This window comes from Spodoptera frugiperda, chromosome 18, assembly GCF_023101765.2.
Source record: "Spodoptera frugiperda isolate SF20-4 chromosome 18, AGI-APGP_CSIRO_Sfru_2.0, whole genome shotgun sequence".
NCBI lineage: Eukaryota > Metazoa > Arthropoda > Insecta > Lepidoptera > Noctuidae > Spodoptera > Spodoptera frugiperda.
Genome location: NC_064229.1, coordinates 7025614 through 7037805, shown reverse-complemented (window position 1 = coordinate 7037805; position 12192 = coordinate 7025614). Strand labels below are relative to the sequence as shown.

The following is a 12192-nucleotide window of genomic DNA, read 5'->3' as shown; positions in this document are numbered from 1 at the left end:
CAACCTAGCAAAATATTCTCAATAATATAATTCACGGAGGCTTTATTAAAAAGCCGGATCAGTGACCAGGAGGGCAGTTCTTGGGCGACAGAAATAACAGGCCAAGATTGACGAGATACATACCATTAGCTACTAACGAACATCTCAATTTAACCAACCACCTGCAAGGCGAGCCTTTAAAATAAACCCACTGCACTTTCGTATGGCGTTAGACTTGTTTTATTCAATACTTAGATAGATTTCAGTTCGCAGTTGAATTGATTTTTCAAGGATTTGGATTTAATGGTTTTGTTTTTTCAGTTAGTGTATTTAGATTTAAAATTCCACTTTAAATTTTACTATGGAGTAGATAACTAATTTTTGTTTTAATGTCCGTCTTATAGTTTCTTTTTAAATATCAAATACTCCTAAATTTTGATGCGTTATATCAAATTATTGTAAATCTTATATGACAAAATAAAAAAAATACGTGTCTCATATTTTTTCATTACCTAACTGACGGACTAAATAGATTCTTAATTTCGTCTTCATCCCTATTCAATGGTATTTTTATTGCCATCCCAATGGTGAATGTCTATGTGATGGATGACTAATTAAAATTGCGCCTAATATGACATAACTTGGCTCAAAGATTACTCATCTACATGACAAGGAAGTGAAATTAAATTAGAAAAATAAGGTCGACACTCGTATGATTGTGTTTTGGAAATACATAATTATAAGTTATGAAATTCAAAATTAAGTTAAGCAGATAGGTGTAATTTGTTCATTTGACATAAGACAAGCTTAAGTATCTTAAAACTATCATTATATAATAATTAATAACAATTTATAACCTATTACTAGATTTTAACCGACTTCAAAAAAAGGAGATTTTCAGTTTGACCTGTATGTATGTTTGTGCGCGATTATCTCGCATTTGGCTGAACCGATTTTGATGCGGTTTTTAGCATAGTATTTTTCAAACTTAGGAGAAGAGTTTAGGGATATTAACTGACTTAAAAAAAATAGAGGCGGTAAAGAAAATTGTTAGCAGTTCCCTTTTAAAAAAGATTTATTACTTACAAAATGTTGTATAACAAAAAAGTATTTCATCATTCGAACTCATTTCTATTCCCTTTCAAAAAACACGTAAAAAATCCAGTTCGTTATTTAAACAAATGTGCTTAACATTAGAATTGATTAGGTGGCGTGCGCGCGCGCATTTCAGATCGCTTGCCGCGCGTCTAATTAATTAGTGTAACGATTATGGTACTAGGCACGTGCCACGACATTATTTATGGTCACCATAAACTGCCTTTGAATGTAGTGGGAATCTCATGGGATCTGTACTTGTTTACATGTTTAATAATGTTGTTAAATGTTTGTAAAATAAAAGGTTTTAAAATAGATATACGAGATATTACTATGCAAAGTACTTTTTATATATATTTAACAACTCTTAAGTTCCTAGCTCCCAAAAGGCCGGTAACGCACTTGTAACGCCTCCGGTGTTTCGGGTGGCCATGGGCGGCGGCAATTGCTTACTATAAGGTGATCCGTCTACTACAATAAAAAAAAAACACTTAACAAAACGACACTTGAATATTCATTAACAAAGTCACTAAAACACGTAATAAACACATAAAATATAATATGAAAATTCACCTAATATCAATGTAATAACTATCTTGCCTGAGGCACTGAGGGCAAGTCAAATACCTTCTAAACTGATTCAAAACGACGCACATTTGTTTGAGGAAGGCTTTACAAATGGTTTCGTTAGCTTAACTTAATGTTTACATGTAAAGCTTCGTTGCTTGTAATTAAATATCTTGGACGTGAGTATTTGAATCGGTGTTAGTTCTACTGCCTCAGTGGTAGAATGACGTCAAGTACGACTGCCGAAAATGGGTCTCGAGTTCGATTTTCGAATTGAACAAAGTATTATTAAGTCTTTCTTAATTTTTGAAAAATTCTTAGCGGTCTCTTAGCTCTTCTTCTTCTTGAGCTATTAGCTCGGAGTTTGGTATTGCCATTTGGTTTGCACTATTGCAAACCTTGATGAGGCTATGTTTATCCCTTATTACATAGAATTAAAATAAATCATGGACATGCTGAAATGAAGATTGATTCCACGTTTGAAAACAGATTGTTTATCTGAATAAACAAATGTGTGAAAGATGATTAGATTTTAACCAAGGAGATGAATGAATTAACCTCTCACCTACCAAAAATTATAATTATTATTCTCCTCTAAAACTAAATGTACGTATAACATTCATATTTTAATAATTTCAATCTTCATTTCCCATAGATTACGCAACGTAACGTATATTTTTCTAAACACATCAGTTTAATTACTGGACATTAATCAAACATGTATGATGTGTCAAAATGTGTTATAACTCTCCAATTAACCCCGAACTTTGCTCTCTGAGCGTTGTGGACAACAGCAGATCAACCTATACTCATCTTTCAAACAGATGTAACACATCATCAACTTACACGTGTTTGTTTATAACACCAACTTTTTATCAGTTTATAACATGACTGTTGATAAATAGTGGGTGTCTCCAGGCACCGCGCTGATGAAAAATAAGGCATCGTGTTATATTTACATGTAGGTAATTCTTAACCAAGGAATTTTGGAGTAGACGAGGCTATTGCTATACGCTAATTGAGTGTAACTCCATACTACACACTAATTTAAAGTAATTCTAAAGTAAAATTCAATTTAAAAAACAACTATTTTTCCTATATGCTTTTCTCGACCCAAGAATCGGACCCAAAACCTCACAAGTGGTCTCACAAACGAGGCAGTTTGTTAAGTAAATTCCAATTTTATTACCTAACAGTAAAGTTGAAAATCTATAATTGACAGATTGCCGCTTTATGCTGGCATTTAGTTTTAACTGGAGTTCGTTCAAACGATCTGTTACTAAGTGATGCAGTGCGCCATTCGAGAAGCAATCGTACGCATTAGTGCTTACTGGGGAGCCATCAGTCTTGTTCTTACGCGTTTACCCAAGTGTTTATGTTGTAGGTTGAGTATGTATGTAGTATAGAGCGCTAATCAAAAATAAAACTATCATGTGTCTAATTTTACAGGTAAAATTATTAGAAGTGTATAAGCAAATTATAACCTATATGCAACCTATCTTTCATCTGAATAAACATTTTACTAACATAGAGCTACAGCAGCTCTCTCACAAAAATGGACACTTTGACCTGCCTAACAATTATGAAAATTATGGCAAACCCTCTTATGTAGTCCTCTACATAGTTTAACAGTGAGCTGTCTATCTAACTTTTTCACTAATGTCTAAGCTTTCACCTGCAAAAATTATAGTAATATGAACTTTATTCAATTGGCTTATCTATGAACTTTATTCAAAAAATATAAAGTAAAAACAACTTTGAAAATAACTTTCGTTACTTTGTCACATACATACTCCGAGACTTCCCACTATCATCAGTACACGTGTTCCCGATGCGAGCACATCAGTAATTGATCGAGCATGTTTCAATTACCTTAGTGTTTGTATCAGTAAACGACGAAACTTGAAGATCGATGTGTGCGCACGCATTGAAAGTCTATTGATGTTTCTTAACTGATTCAATTAGCTAAGAAATACTGTTGGGTATTTGTCATTTGATGTTATTTTGCGGTAGTAAATGTTAGCCTTGCGGATTTGTTGTATTAGCTACTACTAGGTACTTAAATGACTATAAGAAATAAACTTTTTACCAGCTGTATTAGTAGTTTTATTGATTATTATTATTGATAGATTTATTTTAATTATTTTGCTCCTTACAAGCTTTGCCAGCAGCTATCACATAAGTCGCTCTCGTTAGGTAAAAAGTAGCCTATCAGCCAAATCAAGTTCAATAGTTCAGCGTGTTTGATATCAAACATCAAAATCCGTTCAGTAGTTTCAGCGTATTTGACGGACAATCATCGAAACTCTTCCCAACATCTGTCTCTAGGACAACCTTTATTCTCAATCACTATTGTGTCAAAGAGAATATTGATTAACTTAAAAATCGAAATGAACACTCCTATTTAAAAATTAGGCAGTTATCTCAAAACATATCAGAAATTAATTAATTAAACACACGAAAAAGTACTCTATAAAAGACCGACACTACCACTATCGTCGATCCAAACCCATACCACCGCTCATCGCAACAAAAAAACATAAAATACCTCTTTCAAATGGAGAATAACTCACAACATTTCTACAATATACCGGCCAGTACTCAAATACATCATAAACAACGATTTTCGCATACATATCGTAGTTCAAAGGAACGTAACGGTGGGGAATGTATTATTAAAACGTAATGTATAGCGTATTGTATATGTATAGTATCGTTCGCGGCAAGCTCTGATGTTTATCTAATGGTCTGCGAATGCCAACGATATCTTGTGACGAAGACGTGCCAATATTTTCTTAGTGAGTTTAGTTTTGTTTGGTGAAATGTTGGAAGTAATATTTTTGTTTATTTTTATATATATAAATGTAAAAATAATTTCTATAGAATTCTCAGAAAAAAGTAATTACATTAAAATATATCATCCATCACCTGCAAAGTTATGCAAATTACGATATAATGTAAAAAAATATATTATGAAAAAAAATATGATAAGTCACGGACCAAAAGTCTGAGGAGAACTAATATAAATAGATTTAAAAAAATATATGACATATTTTAATGTGTAATGTAACTGATTACAATCAGTCCATCATCATTATCGTCGTCACCAATTAAAGTCATGGTTCTTAAGAAAACAAAAACAATATATTTAATATTAGTCTCAATAACCTAAAACAATGAAACAATCAATCGATTGTATTATCTCGTACAACACAAACTAAATTTCGTACAACATAAGCCAAACCCACTATAACTTATCAATATTCTAATCCATCCTCCACAGAAACCCTTTTGAGATACTTTAGAAAGTGTAAATCCCTTACGTTGAGGCGGGCCCATTAGAGACGGGAATAATTCCACCGATAACTTATCGATATATCGATATAATCGGGTGGTCGCTCGCTTATTGTTTATCGATGCTTCCTGGCCGCCGGTCGAGAAAGTATGGATCGATACTTATCGATTAATTACGAATGCGGTTTGTCCCGTGAGTGCGCAATGACATCGATTTGAATTTAGAAGCTAGTGTCACAACTGTGATTGGCTATCTTTTTATTTGGTCGATTAATTATGGCGTGGATCACTTTAATGGGTTATGCTAATGCTTTAATGAATCAAGATAAAGTGTTTAGAATGAGTGCTAGTCTAACTGCCTTGTTAGTGGGTGCAGTTACTATTGAGGTGGTAGGTTCGATATCCGGGTGGACACGTTCCGATATTTCAACTTTTACCTTTTTAAGTTTGTTACATATCGAGTTTTAATATATTTTTCGTTTATCTCTTTATGTAAAAATCATTTGCTGTTCGTTAGTAAGGTTTAAAAAAATATTGAGGCGGTACGAAGTTTGCTGAGCTAAGCTAGTACGTTATATTACTCTAGTACCACATTTTTAGTAGCCACACACAACTCTAACTGCTATTCGTTGACACTTTTATCATTGCAATTTTGTCTAATACATAAAAGTTTATTCATTTACCACTCAAAACATTGATTAATGGCACTAAACATATAATTTTACTAGTCCAACATACTACACACAATGCAGCTTACCACACAAAAAACGAGCGAGATATTATGTCAAACTGTCATAGTTTTTTACCGCTAAACGATTTGCTCTAGTTTTTTTTTTATAACGACATTTAAGAATTATTGTTGTTGATGCTAGTTAAACTCATTTTTATAATGTCGTAATTTTTCATAGTCGAGAGAAAGGTTCCACAATGGTCTCTCGAGTGAGAGAGTACAATACTCGATACTGGATAGTCGATACTTACAATAGAGATGTGTATCAAATAGTGTAGCGCTCCGAATATTATCGATTGTTCGTACATTACCTATGTCGATGTTGAGATAGATTTACATAATTATGTAGTGTAGTATGTTTTGTGTAATAGTTTTTTATAAAGTTTATCACACTTCATACTATATAATATTACAAATATGAAAGTTTGTTTGTTTGGATGTTCGTCCGTCAATCACACTGAAACTACAAAACAAATTTTAATGAAATTTGGTATACAGACAGAGTATGAGTTAACTTGGGTGATAGAATACTTTTTATCCCACGGAAACCGCTAGCGAGAGACTAGTTTATCAATATAATGGACAGTATATATTTATCTGGTCAATGAAAAACTTTATGTTCATTTTTATTTTCTTTTTGTTCACAGTTTTCAAACGCTTTGACATCAACCACCAGCCGTCTACTTCTCTCAACTTCGGATTTTCAAAAGTGAGTATCAATATCTTATTTACATTTTAAGTAGATACCAACGTAAACGCTGCAGTATTTTTGAAATATCGATAAATAAAGACCAGAGAGCATTCAACCCTTTCTAACTCCAAACTCAAAGAAACAAAACAAGATAACCACATAATTTTACTTCTGTCAGCGGCCTTGTGGAGTTCAAAAATCATATTTCCCCGTAAATAACATACCATACCATACAAAGTACGGACACACGCAAAACCAGACCATATACCCCTAACTTAATTAATTAAAACCTTCTTCCAAAATTCGTTTCCCACGCCAGTAATTTTACATTTACAAATTCTCCAGTTCTTTTCAAAGTATCTATTTCTGTCTCTTTCATACTTATGAAGAGTATTCATGGAAGAAAGAGACGAAAAATACATTTGAATCATTGCGTAAGGCTGTATTAACGGGGTGTGGTTACTGGCAACCACTCATTATACTTAATTCTGGGGGTTTAATCATAAGTTGGGAGCCATTTTTCATATTAGTTTGTACGTATTCATTATGAGTTTTTTATTTGTATGTTCACTTTATAAGGTCAAATGTACTATTAATAATTGTTCGCCTAGTTACTTACGTAAGATAGTGGTTTCATTTGTCACATATTTCACATTCAATCGATGTGTTACGTATGTTTTATAGGCCTTAGTTGACCTCTCTAAATTACGAGTATCGTACCAGTTATATATTCATGATATATAATCAACAAGTACAAGTTAGTCTGGTTAAAATTAACGGCATAAAATTATTTGTTTCGCTTAAATGTTTGTTGCAATTTACATGAAATAGGGTAGAAGCCGGTGCCATAAGTTCTAAACAAAATTATTCATTAAAACCTTAATAGATACCTAATATGTAAGCTGTTTACAATTTTGTAACCAAAACGTTATATTATTTGAATATACAATAAGTACAGTAACAAACATCCGAACATAGAACCTCATCCTTTTTTTTAAAGTCGGTAAAAAGCTAAAAAGGTAGAAGGTATCAAATTGAGTGAACACTATCCTAAAACATTTACCAACACTCAAATCAAATTCTCTTGTCATTTAACTCACAATTCATCTACAGGATGAAAATTATGACAAAGTAAAGATAATAGCGCAAAGCGATCGCGTGGCGATTGTATTCTTAGATCTAATTTATGCGAATCCGTAACTCGAGCGTATCTGTACTAGTACTGTTTTAAATGGTAATGGAAATTAGAACGGTTTACAATGTCATGTATTTATTAGTTGTATATCTATATACATACTGTATTTATATACAATTGAGAGAGGTCTATTTATAGGGATATTATTCTTGTATTTTATCTAATATTTTATTAGAACTAAAACGTCCGTTTGACTAATTTTTGCGATGGATGCGAATGTTTGTTACTTAATCCTGTCATAATGGCTGATCGCATTGAATTTTGGAAGAACAGGGGTTAATTATGGTCTGGAGTAACATATAGAACACTCGTTATCCCATGGGACTGCGGGCGAAGCCGCTGGTCGATGCTCATAAATAATAAACATTTACAATATTGTTTTATCTTTCTATGTTTTATAAGTACTATTTTCTTTTTGACAGGCACTAAACGGATTCTTAATGATGATGACACAAAATGGAAAATTGCTCTACATATCGGACAACGCAGCGGAATACCTCGGACATTCCATGGTAAGTTCAAGTACAACACGGTACATGACAACTACATAGTTAAATTCAATACTTCAATCGTAATATCAAAAACGATAGATACTTTTATACTACTAAGTATTTTGTATGACATACCAACTGACCTGATGTCTTAAATTTTTGTGTGATATACTTCACAAGCTTCAACAATTAAATATGTGTATCGACATATCAAATCGACAGAACAGAGCAATACCATCTCTATTATGTGGTCAAATCAATGAACGAAAGTACATTTATTTTCGAATATTTAATTTTTATTGCATTGAAAAGACAAAATAATTTATTTATGATTTAACTTTATATAATACATAGCGTACGTTGTTACACTCGCCCCTAGATAACCAATTATTTTGTTTACCTTAATTTGAAAACAGTATAACTATTAATATTTTTTAATTTACACAACAGCGAGACAGTTTTGTTCTTTAATCAAAATCCGAGACACAACAAACACGAAAATAGAAACAATTATAAGTCTGAGTTCTTTTTTTAAATTTCGGTCAACAACCTTCACAATAATTAGCCTAAACGTTGAATTAGCACAACTTTTAAGGCTCTATCTAATCTTCTATCACTTTTGATTAACGACGCTGCCAACACATAATAAAAAAAAAATATCTGCAGAAAAATCGCAGGTGGGCAAAAATAAGACGTTTCTATACAATACCTATTAGTATTATCCATAGATCTTTAACAACTAGACGTGGCATTTAAAGACTCGCAAAGGTAATAGATAGGCCAGTACTTTCAATTTTTATAACAAAGCGCCCCGGTAGGTCTAAATACAAATGGTACCGTCTGACCCCAAATAGTTCCTCGTTAGCCTGCGCCGGCGCACATGAATTAATCACTATATTTTATTGTTAGCCGCAGTTAGTATACAGGTTGATGTTTTTTGGGTGTAAAAATTTAGTGTATGTTTTGAAGTTGAAAATATGGTGAATAATACGGTAATTGGAATGTACAATTACTTTGACACGTTTCAGTTGTGATCTAGTTGTAGTAGTCCAGATGCATACATTATTTTTAACGTGCAGAAAAAATGCCTTATTTTTATCACCTTTAAAAACATACGTAGAAGCAAATCCAAGCGGTGGTCTAATTTGCATATTTAAATAGTTTTGTAATGACTACAAACCCACTAATTACGAACTTTCTCATCACGTTAACAACAGCCTGTATTCAAACTATTTTGGCGGCCGCTCCGTGTGAAAACTAGCTACCACACATATATACCTAATGATCACCAGTCAATATGTCCAAATTGTGATTAATAGGGTGTCGGCACACTATCAAACCGAGTCATAGCTTATCTAGAGATTTATATTTTTTCGCTTAAATGCATCCATGGCTCTGTTTTGACCAATCAGAGAACACTGTCAGATGTCATTATGGATTAAATGTCAAAGTATGATAACATCCGGGTAGTTGTGATTCAGCTTTTGTATTTGGAATCCGTTCGATTTTCGAATTGTTTGGTCATAGGTTTTAACGTTATTCTTAGTGGCCAGTGTTGAGGTAGATCTTGTAGGAGATAGTGTGCATGGAGGTATGAATCAGTTTTGATGTGTGATGTCATGAATTACGTTTGAATTGTGCTCTTTGAGTCATTAGTAGGTTAAATAAGGAAACATTTTCTAGAAAGTTAAACTTACAGATATACTTTTTTATCTCGGGTTTACCCAGAAGATCTCGTATGATCAGTGCCCTTAGTATGACTTTGCTTTACGATTAACGAGATCGAAACGAGAACTCGTTCGGTGCTCTCCTTTCGATCTCGTTTAACGTAAAACAAACTTGTACTAAGCCCTCTGATTAATTTCTAAAAATTTAAACAGTCAGATAAACATTGCTAGGATTTTTAATTTTAAAAATACAGCCAAAGTCTAGTCTTATACACTGGTTTTATATGAACTACAATCATTTATTTTATTCTAATTCCCAACCAGATTATATCATTCAACTACGCAACAATGTCATTTCAATTTTCATTTTGCAATGGTGACAGGCAAGACAGTAACATAAATAATCACACAAAAAGCGAAAGTAGCCGGATATTAATAAATAAAGAAATAAATTTCGAAATATTAATTTAACTAGAACTAGTGGTTAATAAAATATAATACGAGTATCATATCGACACGTCCCTTGCGGGCGAAACTAAATACAGTATCAATTATTATGATAAAATTTTGACACTCAATTACTTCATGATTAATGGGTCTTGATTCGAAAAAAAGGTTCCGACGATGTGAATTAAGACATTTGCCTTTTTATAGACGGTTAACAAGCCTCTGGTCACTTTATAGTAATTGTAAGACGTCGCTGCTCTGTGATCATTGATAAAATCTGCTGTGTCAAATGCCCTCAGGTTCATCACAAAGTATCATTGGTTTTTTTTCTCTTTCAAATTAGCATTAATAAGACCAGTGTCTGAAAATTTAGTGATTTTTCATACATACATACCCTCACACCTGTCTTCAGTGGGGATAGGCAGAGACTATAGAACGTCAAATGCTACGAATCTCACCTCTCAACCTCTTTCATTGCATAAACAGTCATTCGTATCGTCATTAATATACGTGAGTAAACCGTGATTTTTAGTTACCTAATAGATACTTTATTTAATAATGAGTAAAAATTCATGAAAGTAGTAATATACTAATTTACTTTTCAATGGATTTGCCAATGAAATCTCTAAAGAGAATGCAAAAGAACATTTACAAACTAGACTAACTAATGACAGTCCTCGTTTAACAAGATTATTCAAACCATCCAACTGCAGTCACATAGCCAACTACAAAAAAAGAAGCAAGCAATAATTACTACTTGTGATTGGAGCAAAAAATCATAATTATCTTGTACAGTTAAGTTTATTACAGTCTTAGGACTCATTAGCAAGCCTGACCTTTGCGAAAGTACTATTAGACTTCCTCTATCGGTCCACAATCAAAGCTAATAAAGACTAAATACGACCCGACATTAGAAAATTCGAAGTAAACTTTAGACCATCGCTTGATCATAACTCATCTATAGCCAAAGTTCCCACGATACACTTCTTATGAGGCAGTAATGTAACGATCGATACAACTATTATTATCTCGTCTAAACATCGAAATTATACCTTAATTTCAACAAGATAAGAACTAGTTTCAGATGAAGAGAGCCAAAGCTCCGAGCAATATTTTATTGTTATTCTGCAATTAAGATTAATGATAAGACTTAGAGCAGTAAGTACTTAATCCAAATATCTAGTTTGAAAAAATATTAAGAACGAACTTGATTAGAGTAGGGAGGATTCTGTAGCATTTGTTTTGGTTTATGTGTCTGATGTCTTGTGTTAATAAGTTAATTAGTAATCAAAATTAGTGTGACCCATTTAATTTGAAGGGGATTAGAAAATAATACCCCTCCTCTTTTCAATATAAATTATTTTGTTGTGGTATCTCAGTGTCATTTAATGGTTACTTAGCCCAGTCCTCTGCAATTTTTTCGGAACAAAACCATTACTAAAGAATTTTTTAAGTAATAATTAAATGTCTGCACGGCAATAGGATAGTTTATTTATTGATCTTGACATCCCTGTATTGACTAAACATTGCTCCAATTTCGTCCAGCTAAGATCGTTTTTAAAATAATCCACTTTTCCACTACCTATATTTTCCTAGGTTTCCCTTCTTGTTTAAAATTCCATTGAAATTCTTCCTTTACTTTTTCTTTTCATTTCTTTAAAAATATTTTAGCTACCAAAAGGTTCGATCACCACGCGGAACCCTCAAAATCAAAACCGATATCGTAAATACGTCTATGAGATCAAATAGATGCGTAGGAGTGTCCTAACAGTACTCGTATTGTTTATAATTTATAACGAAAATGTCAAACAAAGCGGTTGTTATCTTTCTACACTTCGATAAAGCTGTATTCATTGTAGGCCTATGATTTATTGGAAGGTCGAATGTATTAATCGGGTTTAAATGTCAAAAGATACGAGTGAAGAAGGGATTTTGTAGCAAATTGGTGATCGATGGCTGATTATATAGGGTGACATTTAATTAGTATAATATAGGTAAGCACATACAGTACTGATTAATGATAACAAACAATTTTC

General features: G+C 32.8%; 1 protein-coding gene across 6 annotated transcripts in view; it reads left to right on the top strand.

Moving 5' to 3' along the window:
* Positions 1-12192, top strand: part of LOC118277877 (PAS domain-containing protein cky-1) — a 144358-nt gene that overhangs the window by 60347 nt on the left and 71819 nt on the right. For all 6 annotated transcript variants that reach the window (XM_035596874.2, XM_050700417.1, XM_050700414.1 and 3 more), the window contains exons 4-5: positions 6313-6374; positions 7974-8063. In XM_035596874.2, the coding sequence (XP_035452767.2) occupies positions 6313-6374; positions 7974-8063 (152 nt within the window). The remainder of the gene's footprint in view (positions 1-6312; positions 6375-7973; positions 8064-12192) is intronic.